The following is a 22323-nucleotide window of genomic DNA, read 5'->3' as shown; positions in this document are numbered from 1 at the left end:
ACTTGGAAATGTTTGCAAGGCTTTTGTTTTCTTTCTTCCATTCATGCCTGCAGGATCACTTGGATCTGCCAACTTCAGTTCCTAGAGACTGAACCTGGAGGGCTTGGCCCACCCGAAGCCCCCGCTAGGGGGCGCATTCTGGCTGTGGCTCTGAGCCGAGCCCAGCGGGGGTGCTGCTTGCTGGCGGGTGAGGGGTGCCGACTGGCAGGACCCGGACAGCTGGGGGTCCCTCAGGCCTCAAGACAGAAGCTTGAGTTAAGTCCTCCTCTGCTGTTCCATCCCGTGCCCTCCTGCCTCCGTCCAGAGGAAAAGCTGAATGGGGACCCCCTCTACCCTGGACGCACACCCGGGGTCCTGAGGTCCGGTTGGCGATGGAAAGAAGAAAGCAGATGGCGGCGATTAGGGGGCTGAGAAGTTTTCCTCTGGGATTTGGAAACCTGGGTGGGGGAAGAGCAGCAGCAGATGGGATCCTCCTGCCAAGGAACTCGGGGTGAGGAACCCACAATCCAGCCATTAGCCTCTCACCGATGGGAGGGGAAGCACGCCTTGCGCTCTGAGCACAGACTTGAAGCTGCGACCTTCTTGCCCAGCTTTGTGTTTGGAACAAACCTGGAGGAAAAAAGACTGGGTGGCCGCCTGCCTGTGTAGATGGGGTTGTGTGAGGGGGAGGATTGTCGGTTTTGTCTCTAGTTCTCACTCCTTCATCCCTCTCCTGCCGTTGATGGGGTAACATGGGTAATAGAGTGAGGAAGTTTACAAATAGGGGTTATCCTAACAGTAATCACAGCCACATGTCCATACCTTGAGGGCTCGGCCGAGATCCACACGACGCTTCCAAAACGGGGTTAGGGGGGAGGTCTCCCCGCTGAGCCTTAATAGGGGAAAGCCTATCTCAGACGGAGATCACAGGCAAGGGGGAGGCAAACGCGAGGGTGTCTTCCTAGAGAATCCAAGTTACTAGTACCTTTGGACTTCTCCAGGGCTGCTCCTTTGAAAACACATCAACAAACCGGATCCACAGACGGATCTCAGCAGCCTCGGGAAAACTGAGGCAAGGGTAGGCAGTGAAGGGTAAACTGGCGTGCAGGGGGGTGGGGGGGGAGCAGAGAAAGTGAGGGCAAGTTCTAGGCAAGCAGATTATGTCACTTTTTCTCCTATTACCAGACTTCCAGAAGGAAAACCCTCGATTTGTGCATAAATGCATAGCCTGAAGTGGAGAAGACTGTGAAAGCAGCTTTTGAGAAGGTTAACCTTTACTGGTTGGAGTTAAGGGGGGTTGGGGAGGCAAATATTTCTGTTTGTGCCCTCTGGCTCTTCCCAGCACCGGCTGTCAATCGCGAGGCTTGTTATCCTCACAAGGCTTCAGTTTGTTTGCTTGATCTCAGCAAGGTTTTCTTCCACAAGTAGAACTATAATTGCTATAATTCTACTGTATCATTTGGATCATTGCAGTATTGTTGTTTTCTCTCCCTCTTTCTCTCCTCCTAACACTGCAATAACGCGCTCCAGTGTTAAATTAGCAGGTTGCGGAAGACCATAAATGAATGAAAGTTTGTTAAAAAAAAAAAAGGAAGAAGAAGAAATTAAATAAATAAAGCAGCAAAATGACTTGGCAAAGGGGATAACACATCACAGAGAATCCTTGCGTGTAATCAGGACTTATTGTCTTCCCTTCCAATGGTTTCCAAATTGGTCGACAGACTCCAATGAAGTTTATTTCTATTGTTTAAATATATGTTTTGAAGAGGTTGAGCATAATTTAAGGGGACCTGAGCCATCCGGTGCTACTGGAAGCCCATTACAGCTTTATTTATCTGTGTGTATATTGCACAATAAATTAAAACATCTCAAATGGGAAGTGTGTGAGGTTAACTCTCCTCCAAACATTTCCCCCCCTGAATAAAGACATCTAACTGCCACCCCCTTATCATGTATTTCTTGAAAATATAATTTTGAAACTACAGTGTAGAATTAGCTCTCTCGCCACAGAAAGAAAGGGGTCTCTTCCATTCACCTGCTCCAGTTATGGGAACAAGCCCCATTTTTCTCACCATAAACAACAGTTTTGAACACGTCTGACTCTCACTTCCAGCCATTACTGTCATTTTTATTTTAGTGACTGAGTTGAAAAACAGATGAACCAGAAAACATTGTTTTTCAAGCAGCTCGGGAAAACTAAACCAGCAGTTCAGACCCAAGAGATTAAGAGCCAGGAGCTGTTACTAGAAATACACAAAGGTTTTTTTTTTTTAAAGTTACCTCTGAAATGAAATTACTTTTTATTAGTGTATTTTATTTTTATTAGAAAGTGTAAAGATGAGGTGAAAAGAAAGAGAAGTATCATTTTGCTGAAAGAGCAAATATTAAATTGAGCTAAACTATGTGCCCCTTTATACATAGTCCTATAATCAAATTTTTTTAAAGGCTGTGTGCTTAGCAAATGGATCAAATTCTTTCTAGATATCAGGTGCATCATTCCATTTTCTAAAACTGACATATAGGATAGCTCATTCTAAGCCCACATTCGAACTAGATTCTGCGGAGACTATTAGACTTTGCCACCCCATCCAGAGCCTCAGAAAAAGTTTCCTGACATTTCTTTCTAATTAATCTGTGGGGAATGGAGTCAGTTGTAGATTCTGAAGTTGGGTATTGAATTGTGACAAATCTCAGGGTCGCTAAGTGTAGAAAAAAAGTAGTTCAGGTCCTCCTCCCCAAGTTGAATAGATGTGCCTCCTTCACTTGGGAAGACTGATTAGAAAATATTAAAAATAAAATAACAGAACAAAGAAGACTAGAGTTTTCACACAGGTCTTAAAAAAAACCTTCTTTATATTCCATTAATAGAATTAGATTTAATTCCAAGGATCATTAAGTCAGAATCAGAAATTCTATGTTAACCTCCCCCTTTACAGTGGGTGATTAAAATTAGAATACACCCCCATCAGAAAGTCCGACTTCTTTTAAAAGAAGAACAGCTGCAGAGGGGGGGAGGGGGGGATGGAGGCGAAGAAGTCTTCCACCGAGAGTCTGAAACCCCTTAGGGCGTTGAGAAATGATTTGTGCATTTGTGACCCTTTTTATTTAACAGGATCTTTTTTGGATTCATGTTCATCCCACTCCCTGCGTGTGTGGAGCCCACTCTGAAGCCACGGAGTCACCGGCAGCCGGGTCTTGCGGATTTCCGATGCGGGACCGCCGCCGCCAGGAGGGAAAAGTGTCTCTGTATCCATCTCCCCCACTTCCCACCTCCCCAGCCAGCAGTCGCAGGGACTCGGGCGAGGGTCTTTGGCTGGAACCTCGAGGAAAACCTAGGCGGCTTTATATCTCTGGGCTGCCCTGAGTCCCCAGGGCTAACTAAGAACTGGAGCGATGAACAAGCATAACATTAGCTTCAAGCTAGTTGAGACCATATTAAAACACCAAAAGGTGAGACAGCAAACCGAACCCCCTAAAATAGACAGAAGCCTAGTTCAGATTCCTTGGAATCTCAGAGAGGGCATAAAAGAAAATCAAATATCAAGGTAACTCGCTCTGCCCCCGCCATTAGAGTGTAGGAAGAAACGTGTTGAGACGCCTATGAATATACCGAAGAGATCGAGACTCGGAGGGACAGAAACAAATCCTTTTCGCTCTGTTTTACTACAACTAGTAGTACTGCGGCTTTTGTATTAGTAGTATTAATGTGTCTGTTCCCAGCCCTTTACCTCTTCAAGTTGTGTTGAGGGCTCCTGCCAAGCCAGCCCCATCTGTGTGCCACCCACCCACTAGCATCCAAGAGTTATGCAGATGTTTATGGCTAGGAAAAAAAATTCCAGTTAGGTATTCTTGTATTTTTAAATACTGACTGTAAGTGATTCAAGTATAATCCTTTGTAAAACGTTTTCTCTTTGACACATTGAAGGGGCTGAGAGAATAAAACCTGGCATGGATTCCCCTTCCCCGACCTCTCACCCACCTCCCTCGCCCCAGCCCCGCCAATGTCAAGGCCCTAGCTCTCCCTTGGAACCGGCACCTAGGCAGTGAAGGTGTCCCTGCTGGCTCCTCTCCGGGATCGACCCAACTTCAGTCAGAGCTGGGTGTAGATTCCCTGTGTGACCAATCCTGGGAGCTGTTTGGGGGAAGAAACTGGCTTCCCCTAACACTCCCTTGCTTTTGATATTGGGGGGGGGGGGGAGGCAGACACAAAATTAAAAATTTTAGGCATTTTGACTTGGTTCAAGGTGAATAAGGGTCCCTTTTGTCCTAGGGAACTGAGAACCACACTCCTTCCGTGCAGGGAGCGGTTTCACAGCCCAGGCGTTGCTCAAGGATTAATAGCCAGAAGGTAACAGTCTAAAAGGGATGAATTTAGGGAAGTGGGAAAAACAGATAACAGAGAGAAAAGGGACTCTCTCAGTCTCTTTTCCAGTCTCCCCTCGGACTCGCGCTCCCCAGTCCCTTCCGCCTCTCTGGATACTCCAGGGAAGTCTGTGCGCCTTTGGCAGAACTCTCTGTGTTTAAGGGCCTTTTTCTCATTCCAGAGTTAAAAACAGAGACAGAGAATATTGGGAACCGATATTAACAAGACAGCAACAGATAGGCTCTGGATAAAGACAAATAGCTCTAGGCTCTGAGCCATAAGAGAAAACCAAAGGCTCAGACAGCAGATGTTTCCGCCTGGCACGTCGGAGGCCCATTTGTCCTAGAGAGGATGGTGACTGAACAGTACTGGGGTCAAGATGCTGTCCTAGGAGGACAAAGTCGGTTTTGAAAAGCTCCAGGTGGATCTCAACTTGAACCTTACAGCTTCACCTCCAGGGATCTAGGTCCTCAGGATCGTGGAAGGGGAGTCCCAAGCCCAAGGGGCACCCACAAGCCTAGCACCCAAATGAGCTAGAGTTAGGAGCAACCCTTAAGACTTAAAAGAGGAACTACAAGAAAACGATGGAAAACTTTGAAAGTTGTTAGTTTAGAGACAGAGAAAGAGAAAGAAAGAAAGAAAAAGAAATTGGCTCTGGTGCGTGCCAGCTGCTAGTCCCCTGCCCCCACCCTCGCTGGCCCCTCCATAATCCAGTTCGCGCTTTGCGCTGTGCCGGCAGACCGACGCAGCCCGGCCTCTGTCGAGAGCCAATCAGAGAGCTGCTCTCAGCACGTGGAGCCGAGAGACTCCAGAGCTCCGCGCCCGCAGCTCACTACACTTGTAACCGCTTGTCCTGAGCGAGGAGAGGACAAGCTCCGGCTGAGGCCAGGGTGAAAGCCCGTAGCCCGCCACCGAGGGAGACAGAGAGGAACAAAGATCTCAGTAATATTTGTTATAATCAGCCTTCCAAACCACCCCCATCACACACTCATTCATCCCACCCGCCAGGAGAGGCAGCCAGCCAGAGGTCCGCTCTCTGAGCCCAAGGAAAAAGCTCCAGCCATGAGCAATCAGTATCAGGAAGAGGGCAGCTCCGAGAGGCCCGAGTGCAAGAGTAAATCTCCAACTTTGCTCTCCTCCTACTGCATCGACAGCATCCTGGGCCGGAGAAGCCCTTGCAAAATGAGGCTTCTGGGAGCCGCGCAGAGCTTGCCTGCCCCGCTGGCCAGCCGCGCTGACCAGGAAAAGGCAATGCAAGGTAAGAATGTGCCGGTCAGGCATCTACGAAAGGACGTTGGGCATTGGTTTATAATGCTTGCTATTTGGGGACCCCGGGCATGGAGGGTTGTCAAGTTGGAGACATAGGAAAGAGAGGGAATAACTCTTCCGGCCTGGGGCCTTAGTGAGGGGGACTGTTTCTACTTCTCCCCTTTTGGAGAAGGCAGAGGCCCAACTTCGTTTTGGGGGTGGGACTCTTAGCTGCTCCATGTTCGTCGTTTAAAAGTCCCTAAAGGTTGGCCTTGGGTAGACCCTGAATAGCGCTGACAAGTCCGAAACAGCAGCCTCTCTTAAAGCCTTTAGCAACAACTTGATGAGGGCAAGAAACCCAAAAGCTTAGGGGAGGAGGTGGTGGTGGTGATGGTGGTGGTGGTGGTGGTGGTGGTGGTGTCTTCAGGCAAGGTGAACTTTAGCTTTTCCCCTTTGGAAGATTTCTTTCTACTCAGTGATTTGCGTTCCTTTTTAGTTTTTAATTGTACCTTATTGGTGACCTTTTAAATGCAAGTGTTGAAGAAAACATTTCCCCAGGGTTCCCCAAACGCAACTAACTGTATTTGAAATGCATGAAATGTGTGGGTGCTGTGTGTGGTTTTTATTTTTTTAAAGAGTTAAGATGTTTAAAGTGTTTTATTTTCTGAAGTTAAAAAAATCCAGAACAAGTGTCATTTGGTCCTCCAAACCTCTTATACTGGAGTTTCGCCTTGAGCTGGCTGCAGAAGTCTTGCAGGCAAAGAAGTATTGGTGTCTTTTAAATCCCAACCAAGTGATCCAGCAGCAACACCATTTGGAAGACTAGAGCGAAAGTCTGAGAATGAGCCCTCTAAAATAAAACTGACTTTTTCCTTTTCTTTTTTTAGCCTGCGAGGGCACCTGTGCCAGGCTCTTCCTCCAAGGGAAGGAGCGGCCTGTGCCTGTTGTACCCCACCCCTGTCCCCCACTCCAGGCATTTCTTAACACATTTTCTCCAGGATGGTTTTTTTCTTTGCCCCTTTGAGCAAGAAATCCCAGCCTCCTGCCGCTGTGGGCTGTTGGGCCATGACGAGTGTTCAGGGCTGTGAGGCCCAGGCGGCTTCGCCCCGCAGGGGTCGCCCGCGGGGCAGCACCCCTCTTGCTAGCCTGGGGCCCCTGTGACACAACAGCTGGCAGAGGTCGAGCGCCAAGTTTTCAGAGTAGTGGTGGTTTAAGTTGTTCGATTTTTTAAAAAAATCGCCCCACCCCAAAATGGAGAGAAAAAAAAAGAGAGAAAGGAATGAAATAAGAAAGAAGTGAAATCATGAAGGAAAAAAGAGAGAGAACCAGAAAGAACCAGTAAAGGCAAGAGATGATTAAAGAAAAGGAGTGGAAAGAAGGCAGAAAGAGAAGGAAAGAAAAGTAAAGGAGGCACCAAAGGAGTGGGTATGAGAAAGAAAACAGGAAATAAAGGGCTGAATGAGAAAGGAAAGAAGGAAGGTAAAAGGGGAACTACTGGGGCACGTGAGAGTAGAAAAAGAAAGAAAAAGGAAGCATGGAAAGTGTGCAAGGAAGGGGAGCTAAGTCCAAGTGTAGGGGTTACACGCAGCAGAGCATGCCGGCTCCCAGCAGCTGCGAGGCAGGGGGAAAAAACGGTCGGGTTAGCGCGCTGAGCACTTTTCCTTGCCCGCAGGCTCTCCCAAGGGCAGCACCGCCCCGTTCGAGGCTGAGCTGCACCTGCCACCCAAGCTGCGGCGCCTGTACGGCCCGGGTGGGGGCCGCCTCCTCCAGGGCGCCGCGGCAGCGGCGGCGGCGGCGGCAGCGGCGGCGGCGGCGGCAGCCACGGCCACTGGCACCGCAGGTCCTCGTGGAGAGGTACCTCCACCGCCACCGCCAGCTGCGCGGCCAGGGGAGCGTCCGGACAGCGCAGGGGCCGTGGCCGCGGCCGCGGCCGCCGCCGCCTGGGACACACTCAAGATCAGCCAGGCACCGCAGGTGAGCATCAGTCGCAGCAAGTCGTACCGCGAGAATGGGGCGCCCTTCGTGCCACCGCCGCCCGCGCTGGACGAGCTGGGTGGCCCGGGGGGCGTCGCGCACCCCGAGGAGCGCCTGGGCGCAGCCAGCGGACCCGGCACTGCCCCGGCGGCGGGTGGTGGCGCGGGCACAGAGGATGACGAAGAGGAGCTGTTAGAGGACGAAGAGGATGAAGACGAGGAAGAGGAACTGCTGGAGGACGACGAGGAGGAGTTGCTGGAGGATGATGCCCGCGCGCTGCTCAAGGAGCCCCGGCGCTGCTCTGTGGCCGCCACCAGCACGGTGGCCGCCGCTGCCGCCGCCGCCGCCGCCGCCGCCGCGGTGGCCACCGATGGCGGCGAGTTGTCGCCCAAGGAAGAGCTGTTGCTGCACCCGGAGGACGCCGAGGGCAAGGACGGCGAGGACAGCGTGTGCCTGTCCGCCGGCAGCGACTCAGAGGAGGGGCTACTGAAGCGCAAACAGAGGCGCTACCGCACCACGTTCACCAGCTATCAGCTGGAGGAACTGGAGCGGGCCTTCCAGAAGACGCACTACCCGGACGTCTTCACCAGGTATGTTTCCCGGGTGGTGGATGTGCACAGCACCCGCTGAAGGGTCCATGAGAGCGGAATAGAGGGAGGTCTCCAGTGTAGGGGAATTCTCTTTACTTCTGGGCGCTACCCGGGGTAGCTTTTTGGCTTGGCCAAAAGTGATCCTTTGGCTCCCTTTACACACACACACACACATACACACACACACACGCGTGCGCGCGCGCGCACACACACGCTCACTTACACACACATACTCACTCGCACACACACTTTGGCTTTAAGTTTCAGTTGGTGTGGTTTCTTTCTGTCCCAAGACCCTTCCGTTTTGTTTCCAAATGACAAGTTTTAGAGTCAAACAGCCTCTCCAAAGAGCACCCAAAGTAGGCACATTGGGCAGACACACAAGACTGTTCCCAGTGGAGGCTGGGGCCAGGTCCTGGCTAGGCACAAGAAGCACAGCCCGAAGTCCCCCCTTTCAGTAGGAGAGCAGGCGCTATTTTTGATCCGTGTACTGTGCGCTGTCCACCCTAGCCCGGTTGCCCCGGAGTCTAGTGGGTATCAGTTACGTTGTTCTCAGGAAAACTGGAGCCTTTGCCTTCAGAGAAGATCTTTAAAAGAATCTGAGGGTTTTTCTTTTCTTTTCTTTTCTTTTCTTTTCTTTTCTTTTTTTTTTTCTTGTCACTTGGGGACTCCTGAAACAACCAAAAGAAGTCAAAACTAAGCAGTGTTTGGTGTCTATACACCAGAAAGTCACCAGCCAGAATCTTTCCCTGTGCTCTCGGGTCTCCTCTTGCCCATCACACCTATCATGACTTTACTGTAAACGGGTTGCTGGGGTGGATCATGATTTCTGGAAACGTGGCAACCAGGAAATCCAGCAACTGAGGTGGGGGTGGGGACAAGACTGTGCCCCAGGGACTAGTGTCCACTGCACTTCTCAATCTGAGAAACTTAGACTGGGGGGGGGGGGGTAGCTGAGCCTCGGCTGAGCCCCTGCTTATTCAGCCGACCTGGGGGTACCAGCAGGATTGGAGCCCTTCCATCCCAAGGCCAAGATTTTGGCTCGGACTAGGAGCCAGGATTGGGGGCAAATGTGAGGAGAAAGAAAGAGAGCAGTCCCGCAGTGAGAACACTGAGCGAGACCTGTGAGTGCCTGGCTCCGGCGCTCCTCAAACCCGGCAGCTCCTTCGTAGGAGACGTGTGCAGCTTTTCAATGTGCGCTTTCGACGGGGAAAGCAGCCTGTCCTTTTGAACCAGAGAACTCTCTGCTTAGACTCAAGGCCTGAGCCAACTCCAAAACATAGTTAGTCTGGCAGTTGCCAAACTCTTGTAGCCAGAAGCAACCAAAAAGTAAATTTAATACAGGCAAGGGCACTGAAACTTGGTCCCTCCTCAGTGTCATTCAGTCATTTCCTTTTTTTTTTTTTTTTGGAAGATGGAAATAAAACTCAAAGTCAGCATGTGCTATAAAATAGCTAACTGAACCACCACCTTTTATTTTATTTTAGCATTTATCCGACATGTCGACATGTGTACTTAAAAAGGAGAAAAAGAGACAGTGTCGCTTAGCATCCAAGTCCGCCCTTTTTAGTTTGTCGGGAAGACTAAAGTACAAGAAGTGGCAATTCCTCTTCATCGCCCCACCCCCATCTCTTTCCAGTTCAGCAGGCCTAACTCCTGGGCTATAGCCCAGCCAGGCTAGAGTGGAGTTTTAGATTTGCTTGTGCTCTCCGAGAAGGGGAGGGGTGGGAAGAGTGTTCAAAGGAAGGTGTTTAGTGAACTGATTTTTTTTTTCTTCTCGTACTGAGGAAGTTTTCAGTGGCCGACCTGATCCTGCGGGTAGCGCAGACCCAGGCCCAGGCTTAGGCAGCTCCGCACTTTCATATTAGGGAGCAGAGAGCCAATTATTCTCGGCGCGCTCATATTTTCGGTAAACAGGTCGTAAGCCGTTTTACAGCATCTTAATGGTTTCCTATTTGCCTTAATTGTCGCAGTAATAACTGCAATAACGGGGTAGGGTTTCAGCTAAATTGACTTCCCCTGAGATGGGCAGGGTTTGTAGTGGGCACTGGAGTCAGGAGGTGCGCAGAATTTTGTTTAATCGAAAAATTACCCCACTGAACTCTTAACAAGCTTAACATATCTCCAGAGGGTAATGGGGAGTGTGACCTAAGAGGGTAAGGGAGGGCAGAAGGGGGGAGGGGGAGATGGAGGAAAGACGGAGCTGGAAAACGGGGTAAGAAAGGAAAGGGGATATTTTTTTTAAAGAGGGCAAAACAAAGCCAAGAGGGCAGAAAACAAAAATTGTAGTTGATTTCTGGGCTCTTCTCCGATTTAGTATTTGGATGAAACAGGGTGTGAGCACTGTGTGTGTACGTGTGTGTGTGTGTGTGTGTGTGTGTGTGTGTGTGTGTGTTTCCCATCCTAGTCTAGCCTAAGAGATTGGGAGAACATTGATTTGTCTAAGTTTGAAGACTTGTGAACTCAAGAACCCACCCGGTGTCACACTATATGATGTAATATAACGTGTAATATCTTATACCTGTCACTGTGCTGGGAATTTTTTCTGTTTTCAGTCAAATAGTAGGCACCTTAGAGATGAAGATCGGTCAAACCCGTGTACTTGGGGTGTGGATTGGAAGAGGCTGCCGTGAAGGAGAAGGTGGCTGAGAGAGGGCTGCTGGGGCCTACTGTGACCTTCTGTGTGAATGTTGTTTTCTTATAGGGAGGAGCTGGCCATGAGGCTGGATCTGACTGAGGCCCGAGTCCAGGTGAGCTCCAAGAATGGAAGAAAGCGGGCTGGGGTGGGGTTGGGGGTTGCTTTTCAAATAAAAAGAAGTGGATCCAAATCTGAAAAGTAGACCCAAGCACTCTCACACAAATAGACATTTCAAAAGCAAGTTGCAAACTGGGAAGTAGGAGAAGATTTCTGGGTTGGGGAGCTTAAAGTAGTCCAGGATCCAAACAGGGGTTTTCTAGTCCCGGAGACTGCAATTCAGCAGGCCCCCACCCAAACCTGGGACCCAAGGCCCCTATAGAAAACAATTCACCAGCCAACTTCTCCTGATTGAAATAATGGGATGGAGCATGGATTTGGTTGTTAGACAAATCCGCTCAGCTCCAAGCAGGTATTTGGCTGCGATTAAGTCTCCAATCGGGCTTCATAAAAGCCCACTTAGTGCTAGAACAAACAGGGCCATTTGAAGGCAAAATGCTGTTTGATTTCCCCTCCACCCTGCACAAGGAGCTGGCTAATGCTATTTGATTTCCCATTTTTTATAGCAATGAGCCCACATTGATCTAATAGGGAGTGAGTGCAATGCTATTAAAGGTGTTTGCAGCCCCATACCAGAGTGCATTTCCGAACCCAGGCCTCATAACCAAAGAGACGATCAACACTGGGCAGCCCCGATGGCCAACAGAAAACAGATGTCCCTGGGTTAGAAGCTGAGTGAATCACTTTACAGTCAAAATCAAGCGCTGATAAAGCACAATAAATTCCATATGGCTCATTTAATACACAACAGCTTCTTGCATTAGAGGGCTAATGATGAGGCTTGTCCCCTCCTTTCTGTTGACACATTTCTCCATTGTCAAACAGAGATGTGACAGCAACTCCACATTTTCAGCTCAGGGGAACAAGTCGTGGGAAAGTTAAATAACTTTTTAAAAGAAAGCGAGTGCCCCTCCCCTTCTTCTCTCACCACTATTCACTGGAGAAGATGTAATTAAAGTGAATATGAATTATCAGAGTCCTTTCGTTTACCTTTGGGGGCCTCAGAGGTATTAATTCAATAATGAGGAATTGCAGGGGACATCTTGATAATTGCAGTTGAGCCAGAGAGCCCAAGAGACAGCCGATCTCTCTTTAGAAAGGATTCCATGTTATTTAAGGCCCCTCTGCCTCCACTGCCCCCACTTCCCTTCTTTTATTCCTTTCCCTATGATCAAGGAATGGTGAATATTTTTGTCTAGACGGGTTGGATGTGAGAAAGCTGCCCGTCTAGCCTAATCTAACTATAGTCTAACTTTGTCAAGTCTGTGGGTCTCCAAGCTAGAGAATTTCTATAATGTACACATGGATTATTTGAAGGCTGCCGAATGCTATGGCCCCCTACCCCCAGAACCTTAAGTAATCAGTCAGTTTAGAGTCTTGATTTTTTTTCTTGTCCTGGATGACTCTAGATGTCCAACCAAGCATAGCTGTTAGTGTAACTAACCCCCAGCCAGGTTGGAAATTTGAAAGATCTGAATGCCTTTAACTTTTTTTTCCCCAAAAAGATGTTCCTCTGTGACAGTTCACATTGTATTTTAATATAATTCTGTATAGCCCTAGAGTTCATTCTTAATTTTCAGACTCATGTGCAGTCACAAACTCAGCTCTAAAAATATTAATGCCTTCTGGGGAGAAGGAACATAGCTTCTGAGCTGTGGGAGTGATGAGCAGGTCACATAAAAATGATTTCATGCTTTGGGGGATATTTTTAGATGATGGTGGCTTCCATGTTTTAGGTAAAGGTCTATGTTCAAAGTGATTCTTATTAACAATTAGGAAAATACCTTGGGCTGGAAACCTCCTCCAAGCCTGGAATTGTCTTATTTAAAGAGCCAAGTGAAAGCACATTCCCCCAGCCAAAAAAAAAAAAAAAGGGAAGGCCCTGTTTGCTCTGAAGATGGAGGAAGCCCTGCCTTCAGAGTTTCTGGGCTCAGATGGTCCTGCACAATCCCTCTCAGTAGCCAGTCAGGTCTCGCCCAGAGCCCCTGGAGAGAACCCGTTTTTGGTTCCCCTTTTCATTTTATGAACAACTAGGTCTCTAAGATGTAAACCTGTTTTTCACTTACTGCAAGCCATTCTCGCCTCTCTCCCAACCTTATCCAAAGCCTAGACACCAGTACAGTGCACTTACTGTTCAGTAGCTATTTTATTTTTGCAAAGGATAACTAAGCTCCCTGTTTGACTTTTCAGTAGAGAGCAGGCATTGCCTGGGCTCTTGGATAAACCTGAAATACGTGAAAATCTTGAATACGCGAAAATCTCGAATACGCAGAATAGATGTGTGGCTCATGCCTCGGTGTCTGCCCATGCCCGACAGTCGCCACTATGTGTTTTCATTTGTTGTCTTATAAGCATTCTTCATTAAAGTCTTATGAGAAAGTGTTATTGACCCCATTTTACAGATTAGAAAACTGAGGTCCAGAGAGGTCTAAGTGACCTAACGAAAGTCTTGCAGCAAAGAAGGGTCAGCCCAGACCTGGCAATCTAGGTGTGCCCATGTTTTAACTTTTCCTGAATCTTGGAAGCCTAGGATAGAGAGACACCACTTTTAAGGGCTTGCTTGTCCAGTGGTTTCTGCTGGATTAAAGTCTGAGCTCCTTTTCACCCAGAGGGTTCTGAAGGCCAGGGTGGGTTCAGGAACAATGAAAAAAGAGAAAGAAAACCCAGGGTGTCCAGGGAAGGGGTGAGCCAGTGCTAAGCCAACCAGGCCTCTCAACATTTTGCAGGTGTGGTTCCAGAACCGTCGGGCCAAGTGGCGCAAGCGAGAGAAGGCTGGTGCGCAGACCCATCCCCCGGGGCTGCCCTTTCCCGGTCCTCTCTCGGCCACCCACCCCCTCAGCCCCTACCTGGATGCCAGCCCCTTTCCCCCGCACCACCCAGCGCTTGACTCAGCCTGGACCGCCGCTGCCGCAGCAGCTGCAGCCGCCTTCCCGAGTCTGCCACCGCCACCAGGCTCGGCTAGCCTGCCGCCCAGTGGGGCGCCGCTGGGCCTGAGTACTTTCCTAGGAGCGGCAGTGTTCCGGCACCCGGCCTTCATCAGCCCAGCGTTTGGCAGGTAACTGCAGCCTTAAGAGGCTCTGTTCGTCCATCCGTCCGTCCGTCCATCCGTCCGTCCGTGTCTCTCTCTCTCTCTCTCTCTCTCTCCTACCCAAGCAGATGCTGAGGTCAGAGAGGAGGCAGGAGGGAACTATACACCCCCCCCCCAACCTAAGCGACTTTAGTCAAGCAAAATACTCTCTAATTTTGACTTTAGAAAGGAAAGTAGATCTTGAAGAGAATGAGTTACGAGTGAGTAGGAAAGGGGAAGGCAATGGACAGTAACAGTAGTGACAACCAGAAGTGTTCATGAAAGCTGTGCAAAACTATGGTTTGAAGGTACCTTCCTCCATGGGTGGTTTGAGTGAACAGGTGTAGGCAACGAAAGCCTTGCAAAAGTCCTTCTGCATGCCACAGAGCCTGGCAGCATGAGGGACACACTTGGGGTCCCCTACAGGAGCCCAGGAGCCAGGAGGCCCTTAAAGTGCACATAACTGTTTATTCTCCTCCCAGACTCTATGCTCCTCATCACTTCTATGACGTGATCCCACCAGTACCCCCATATGTGCAAACCCCGACCCCGACAGCGGCACAAGACAACGAAATAAAAGAGCCATCTCATCGTCTATAACTCCCTTTCTTTAAATGAACATTGATGAAATAAAAAATCTGTATAATCACACAGACAAAGAAACAAAGGAGGGGTGTATTAAGTTGGAAAGTGCAGTGAAAATAAAACTGAATGCAGCTTCAATGATCTCTCTTTGGGAGAACAAAGAAATAATAGATTCATCCAACTGCGCAGCTATTTAACAAAAAAAATTATCCTCGAGAAAATTGAAAGTAGGACTTGAGGCAAAATTAATGTACTAAACCACGAAAATATCTAGCGAGCGCCTTAAAGTGCAGTTAAGTGGGGGTGACTCAGTTTACCTAATGAAACCAGGGCATGGTACGCCCCCTCCAGGTCACCCATTATCATTTCCTTCTGAAAAGAAAAAGTAGAGTCCTGTGTCTCCTTCCTGCTTTCCCCCCTCTGACAATAAATGTCTGTTAGTAAAACCAGGCGAACCCCCGCTGAAACACTGGAGATTCTGCGAGTTTAGAAGGAGGGGGAGATGGGGTTGGCATGGTGAGTGACGAGAGGGCTGGAGAGGAGGAGCAGTGACTCCAAGAGCCCAGGTGGGCTCATTTCTAATTGAGGAAATTCTGAATTGGCCCCTAGGGGGTCTGGAGCAGGAGCCCTTGGGGAGGTGGTTGGAAAAACGCTTGCTTGGCGGCAAGCGTGGAGGTGAGGGCCTGGGGCGCTCTGGCCTCAGCTGCGGGTCAAGGGTGTTTTGAGGAAGGATCGAGAGTAATCCCCTCGTGCAGAGTAATCCCGGTGCCACCCGGAGGCGGTGGCGCAGACGCTGGCACTGGTCCCAGTTTAAGGCATTGGCTTGAGTGGTGCAAGTGGCTCCCAAGTCTGGGAACTAGACACCTGGGGGAGGTGTCTGGGGCTCAAGGAAGGCGGTGGGCGAAAAAGTGTCTCGGTGCGGGGCCTCAGGGCGCCCAACAGGTCCGAGGCGCCTGTGGAGCGAAAATGGAAATCAACAGGCGGGCGCCCAACATCCCACCCCGCGGGCGCTGGAAGTTTAGCCGCCCGCAGGAGGAGAGCTCGGCCAGCGCTGGCGGGCCGGCCGGAAGGCCAGCACTCAAGGCCAGCTTTTCTTGGGCGAAAGAAGGTTCACACTCAGAAGGAGCCCCGGAGTGTTTGCAGCGTGGGTCTAGGGCAGTTTTTAACCTATGTTCTGCACCCCTCCCCCATTAGCTTTTCCCTTCTCGTTTTTTCTTTCTTTCTTTCTTTCTTTCTTTCTTTCTTTCTTTCTTTCTTTCTTTCTTTCTTTCTTTCTTTCTTTCTTTCTTTCTTTCTTTCTTTCTTTCTTTCTTTCTTTCTTTCTTTCTTTCTTTCTTTCTTTCTTTCTTTCTTTCCCTTGTATTTATCTCTCGGGTCTCCTACCACTTGCTCTCCTACTAACAGCATCACTCCAGGAACTGACCTCGGAACACTGTCTCTCTTAAGTGAAAGTCCAGAATCCACGCACATGGGCCTCATGATTTGGGCTGCAGGGCCTCCCTCTGAATTCGTCCTCCCCGGACGTGTCTGGTCCCTTGAACTTTCTTTTCTTGTTGGTTTCTCGGCTCGGGCAAAACCACCAGCCTACCGTAGTTGAAACTACCTAGTCCCAGCTAGTCCCAGCTCGAGCCCCACTAGGGGCCTGACTCCCCCAGCTGCTCTGCGCCCTCCACCCTCGCCGCCTGGGTGAGAGGTGGCGGGACTCGCTGTCCGCGGAGCCGCACTCAGCTCACGAGGCCGTGACCGCGCTGTTTGCTCTCCCCACAGGCTCTTTTCCACCATGGCCCCCCTGACCAGCGCGTCGACCGCGGCTGCGCTCCTGAGACAGCCCACACCCGCGGTGGAGGGCGCAGTGGCCTCGGGCGCGCTGGCCGACCCGGCCACCGCAGCCGCAGACAGACGCGCATCCAGCATAGCGGCTCTGAGGCTCAAGGCCAAGGAGCACGCCGCGCAGCTCACGCAGCTCAACATCCTGCCGGGCACCAGCACGGGCAAGGAGGTGTGTTAAAATGCCCTCCACTCTCGCGCCCCTTAGGCGCGCCCCTAAAGGTCACCTCACTCAGCATCACTCAAGACCAAATGGAAACAGAGGACCAGCACACTCCCAAGATGGCAACAGACAGAGCGCAGCCGCCTTTGCAGCAGCCTGGACGCGGACAAGGCAGCACTTGGCGCTAAAAGACGTGGCACCTCTTCCTCTGGCTGTCCACCTGTCCCTGCCCCTACCCCTACCCCTGCTACTGCCAACGTTGCTCCAACTCGAAAGTCCACTCTCCCATTCTTACCTTACTGAAATTAACTGGGAGGGTTTCTCCCCAAGATGCCTAGTATTGGAGTTTAAAAAATTAAAAGCCCAACCTTCTCTTCCTCCGGATACCCCACTTAGCTTTTCTTTTGAATAGCATTTTGGCGCTCTAAATTGATTTCAGCGCAGGCCCGGCTAGACGCCAGGGCAAAGAAAGCAAATGCGAGTCTGTAAGATAGCTAACAGTGCACTTAAAGGAAAGGGGCATCTCGTTCTTGTTCTCTTCTTTATCATACACCAACCAAGGTTTTTATATCAAACCAAAGGGAAATACTCTGCTAGAATATGGACTATTGAAGTCACCAAACTGTGATTATTGATTCTGTACATACCATTGTTATTAAAAAAAAAAGAACAGAGCTTTGTATATTTGAAATGTTATAACGCAATTGCACTCAGCGTGGTATGGTAAAAGTTTGTCCTCCTGTAGATTCTTACTGTGTTGTAGATACGGTAGGGTTCCTAGACAAATATTTATGTACTCAAGCCCTTTATTTAACTTATTAACTGTAGAAGCTTCGGAAACCTTCAAGATAAAGGCAATGGTACAGTACTTTTGTGTAATGTGTAATTGTTATCACTTTTCCTTGATATCTAGTGGAGAAGTGTCACGCTCAAAATAAAAAAAATATATGTTTAACAAAAGGAAGTGTGAATACTCTATGGAGATCCTGAGGGGACAGTCCAAGTCCTTATTCCCCAACGAGACCAAGGGTGGGCTCTGCTGTTGTAGTAGCTCTTGAGCTTATATGCACGCGCGTCTTCCAGGCAAAGGCCCCTGGTTTGAAAGTGATACTCAAAAGGACAACACAGTGGTGCCTTCCAGGGGCACCACCGAGGTCTGTCACAGTTAATGCTGAGGATCCTGGGCCAGGGAGATTGTAGGGTGGGTTCCACAGTAGGTGGGTGTAAAGTAGGTGTTGCTGACAACCATGAAAAGAGAAATTTGGAACAAGCGGAGTCTTGGGTGGAAGGCAAAGGAAGCTGTTCGTGCAAAATGCCACGTAGCAAGGAAGTGCGCAGTCCGAGATGACAGGTAGTGGCTAGAGCAAGAAGCTGAGGCGCTGGCTTCTGAGGGGGCGGGCTTGGTGGAACACTATTAGGGAGGGGGGAGGGGGAGTAGAGAGAGTGGAGGGAGGAGAGAGGGGGAGAGAGAGAACACGCGGGAAGAGTGATGGAAAGGCAGTTATGGGTATCTGAGTGGCAGATCTTAACTCGACAAATGTCATTACTTCACTTATCTAGACACTGGGAAATGTATATATATTTTTAAAAAGTTCAGATTTTGCCAGGAAACCCAAACAGATTTGGCATCTTTCACCCCCTGGACTCACTCCTTCCGCGGCCGGAACCTCCTCTCCGGGACCCTGCCCGCGCCCCTTCGGGTGACCTCTTGGTGGAAGCTCGCCCGCGGGGGCTGGGTCTCGCCAATGCTCCCAGGGTGATGGGAAAGGGACGAGAAGCTTAATTAGTTTCAATTTGCAGCAATTAGCGCGCCGGACCTTTGGGGAGAGGGGCAGGCGGGAAGGGGGGCTGCGCGGCGTGACTAAGGCGGCTCACGGAGCTGAGAACCGCCGCCCCACCAAGACGCCGGCGACCGCGGGGGGCGCGGGCGCGTCTCTGGGGCCAGGCCGGTCGCGCGCGCCCTGTTAGGAGGAGGTTGGGAGCTGGGTCCTTTGGCAGCTGCGGACTTGGGCAGAGGTCAACAGTCCTAGGGCACCGTGCCTGTCTGGGGAGGTGGGCAGTCCTCAGTGATCCCGGGTTTCTGCCTGTCCGAAATCCCAGAGAACGCGCCCACGAGGAGCGCCAGCCCCAGCTGCTTCTTGGATTTTCTCCGTCATGTGGGTCACCTCCACCTTAGCCAGGTCTGGACTTGCCAGGGTGGCTCTCCCAGGCAGAGGCCCGGTCTGGGGCATGGGAAGTGGTCACCAACTACCATTCCCACCGCCACTACCTTCCTAGGTTGGAACTTTCTGGGGGCATTTCTCCAGATCCAGACTTGGACAGGCTTTCCCAGAGAAAGGCGTTTTCCTGGTGTGAACTGTTGTAGGTAGCAGAGTGTGAGGGAAGCACTAGGGGAGGATTTATTTATTTGTGGTCAATATCACTTTTCTGTCGATACTGGCTTTTTGTTTAGTAAGAAGGCTTCATTCCGTCCCACCCCCACCCCCCAGGCTGCCAGTTGGATGGTATACGAGAAACAGTACCATTCTTCCTGTTAATGAACTCTTTTTTAAGTCATTTTTTCTCATTTGACCCTTCCATGGAGCAGAAGCAAATTGCGTGAAATTACCTCCAAGGATTACATTTATTACTGGCCAATGAGAACCCCTCGCCTTGTTTTACAAACTCTTAATCCTATGTCATTCTGATGCCGCAAACAAGCCCGGGCCTGGGCCTCCTATTCTTTCAACTTTCCCCAGCTGGAGGGACCTCATTCTGCACTTAATATTCCCCATAAATATCACACGCTAAAGACCCCCTGACTTCCAGCAAGTCCACATTAAACATGTGACATGTCACGCATGACAAACTCTGAGTATCTTTTCAAAGCAGCATTAAAAGCAAAGAAACCAATTTTCTTCTCTTTCCAAACCTCCCCAAGTGCTGAATGATGGGATTGGAAAGAGCCACTGGAGCGTACTTAGGGGGATTTTATGAGATTTTCCAGAATGATTTAATCTTATTGTGAGCATTATTAATGAATGGCAACCCAATTTGGCCCCAATATCTGGGAACTCAGTCACAATACTGGGACCGGCTGACAATGCTCCCCTCCTCAATCTTAAGCAAACCTCTTCCACCACGAAGGAGGACATATGGAGGCTCAGGGAGTTCAGGAGAGTCAAAGACATGGCAGGACTGTCTCCTATCACATTCAGAACAGAATAGCCCAACACCTGTTTTCCCAAGACCACTGTGGGGTGCGGGGTGATTGGGAGCCTCTGGAGGGAAGTTGGAGGGGAAGGGGGACATTGATTTGTTACATTTCCATACACAGTGGCCAGATCAGGAGACCCAAAAGGCAAGAAGGGAGCACCTGAAACACTGTTAGAAATGTCCTTTCACAGACGCCTCACGGACTGGACTGTAGGCAGTAGCGAAAGCAGTCATGTTAACTGTTATGACAAGGGTGGCAAAAGGATCAACCTGGGAGAATGATTGGGGGAGAGAATCTCAATATTAGGATAAAGCTACAGGTATTGGTCCCCATCATTTTCCTCCCCCCCCATATCATCCCCACCTATTTGGAACAAATATTTGTTACTGTTAGTTTTTTATTTATATCACTACTCAAAGCACCAGATGGTACGCTGAGCATGGTTTGGAGTGCAGATACTTCTAGAATGGAAAAGGGACTGATATTAGAAGTGAGAAAATTACACATGGGCTAGCTCAACTTGCTTTTAGAAGAAAAATGTGTATGTGAGCATGTGTATGTGTATACACAAAAGTGAGTGTGTCTCAATGAAGGGGGTCTTAAATGGAGCCTAAAATGGTATTTTGGAACACAGAGTTCCCCAGAGCAACTGCATATTTAAATGACAAGTGGTAGCCTGGCTGGGGGTGGGGCTGAGGGAGAAGAAAACCCCACTACCTGAAGAGGAAAAAGCATTTTTCAAAAGAAAAAGTCATGTTGTCCCTGGACGTTATTAACGGTCCAGTTTGAAGTATACATTTTTTCCTTTAAAGAAAAGGGGGCGATTACCAGTTATACATTAAGAAATGTCATTCAGTCATTTTTATTCATTCTCCGGAAATCTTCGTAAAAGCCTGAATCATACTTGTACAAGCAGCAATTTTGTTAATCCAGGGGGTTATTACTCTGGGCCCTTATTAGGTTCTACACCACTGCCAAGCAATCCTATAACCCTCTCAAAAGAAGTTTACCTCCCTGTTATAAAACCAGTAGTGGTATTTATACTGTGCAATAATTAGTGTATTACTTGAATCCACTAACACGTTCATTTTATCTCTGCACAAAATCTCTAGTCTGCTTATAGAAAGCTTGTGCCTCCTTTGGTGCTGTTAAAGTGGTGAAAGAGTGAATTGAAGGCTGGTTGCACTTTCTCCTTTTGCCTCGCCTTAATTCCCATCTCTTTTTGCTCTCATCCAATTAGCACAGTGTATTAAGCGGTTTATCATCTCATAGTCAGCTATTGAGAGAAACAAGGCGAGCACTTTGCAATAGAACCTGCGCTCCTTTGACACCCTCAGGTACTTACATATTCCACTGCGCTATGAATAATAGAGGAAGAATGGAGCGCTAATTCCCTCATCAAAGAATGCCTTGTCTGCTGCTTTGCTCAACAACACCATTCTGATCAAAAGAAAAGCAATAAAGCTTAGCATAACAAAACGAAACCTACTTATTAGCTTAGTGGTTAAATTAATGCAGAGCCGCTGCTATTCAAAACCAAGGTTTGAAAACAGCCTCCAACAACCTGATAATGCTGCCTTCGGGATGAAGGAATTTTAATCTGAAATTTGAGGCTGGCTCAGATGAGTTAATCTATTAAACTGCTATAAGGAAGCTCTGCCACAAACCGTTCAATTAAGAAATATTTAGGTGAGGAGAAAGAGGAGAGAGGACAGAGGTGGGAGGAAAGGGAGAGGGGAGGAGGGGGAAGGGAAGAAGAGAGAAAGAGAAAGGTGGATGGATGGATGGATTTAAGTTTTGATCGGAAGCCCTGAGTAGCATTGAAGTGAAGGGTCCAGGTTGCTGGGCTTGATGCTTTCCATAAAACCCTGACACAGATGGAAATCTCTTTTTAGTTTCCTTGTCCTTGTATCTTCTGTCAAACTCATACTAATCAGCGTGTTTGAAAGTATCTTAGGGGGCTCACTGGTGGCAAGGGCTGGAGAAGTGGGGTAGTGGTAAAAGGCAACTGGCCTTCCTCATCCGGAACCCCAATCTGTAAACCCTGATCAGTCCCTCATGGCCTGGGCAACTGTCACATAATTGACTTTATCCATATTTTATTTGACAAATGAGAATATTTTTTGAACATTCTCTGTGAATTTTCCGATTCTGCCCTTCCCTATAACCTGTGTATGTAGGACCTCTGTAAGAAGGGGAGCTTGTGTAAGGATGTGCAGTAGCAGCAGGTCCAACCTAGTTCCTACATTAAACTGATGAAGTGCTGAGCAGAGCAGAGCCCCTTAGGGTACCATCTCCTAACTAATTCCAGTAGGTTTCACCCAGAGGTTTAACAATCTTTAAAGAACAAAACCAAGCAAAATACAAATGGGGCTAGAGATGGCTCAGAGGTTAAGAGCACTGGCTGTTCTTCTAGAGGTCTTGGGTTCAGTTTTCACCTTCATGGTAGCTCACTGCTGTCTTTAGCTCCAGTTCCACGGTACCCAACACCTCCATGCAAGCAAAACACCAAAGCACACAAATTTCTTTTTAAAAAGCTAAACAACAACAAAACCCATTCGCTAGCCAGGTGTGGT

General features: G+C 49.1%; 1 protein-coding gene across 1 annotated transcript; it reads left to right on the top strand.

Annotated features, from left to right (window-relative positions):
• The first annotated feature begins 5149 nt into the window (after positions 1-5149).
• On the top strand, positions 5150-17511 carry Arx (aristaless related homeobox). The gene is made up of 5 exons (XM_085684306.2): positions 5150-5600; positions 7263-8154; positions 10859-10904; positions 13636-13964; positions 16329-17511. The coding sequence occupies exons 1-5, from the start codon at positions 5405-5407 to the stop codon at positions 16567-16569; spliced, it is 1704 nt and encodes a 567-aa protein (XP_085540432.1). The 5' UTR covers positions 5150-5404; the 3' UTR covers positions 16570-17511.
• The last annotated feature ends 4812 nt before the right edge of the window (positions 17512-22323 follow it).

This window comes from Myodes glareolus, chromosome X (assembly GCF_982192425.1).
Source record: "Myodes glareolus chromosome X, mMyoGla1.1, whole genome shotgun sequence".
In the NCBI taxonomy this organism is placed as follows: Eukaryota; Metazoa; Chordata; class Mammalia; order Rodentia; family Cricetidae; genus Myodes; species Myodes glareolus.
This window is presented reverse-complemented; position numbering and strand designations above follow the sequence as displayed.

Excerpts from the sequence above, each read along its gene's own strand:
- Arx (XM_085684306.2), top strand. The coding sequence starts at position 5,405 with ATGAGCAATCAGTATCAGGAAGAGGGCAGCTCCGAGAGGCCCGAGTGC. Across the intron at positions 5,601-7,262 it reads CCAGGAAAAGGCAATGCAAG|GCTCTCCCAAGGGCAGCACC; the intron begins GTAAGAATGTGC and ends CCTTGCCCGCAG. Across the intron at positions 13,965-16,328 it reads ATCAGCCCAGCGTTTGGCAG|GCTCTTTTCCACCATGGCCC; the intron begins GTAACTGCAGCC and ends CTCTCCCCACAG.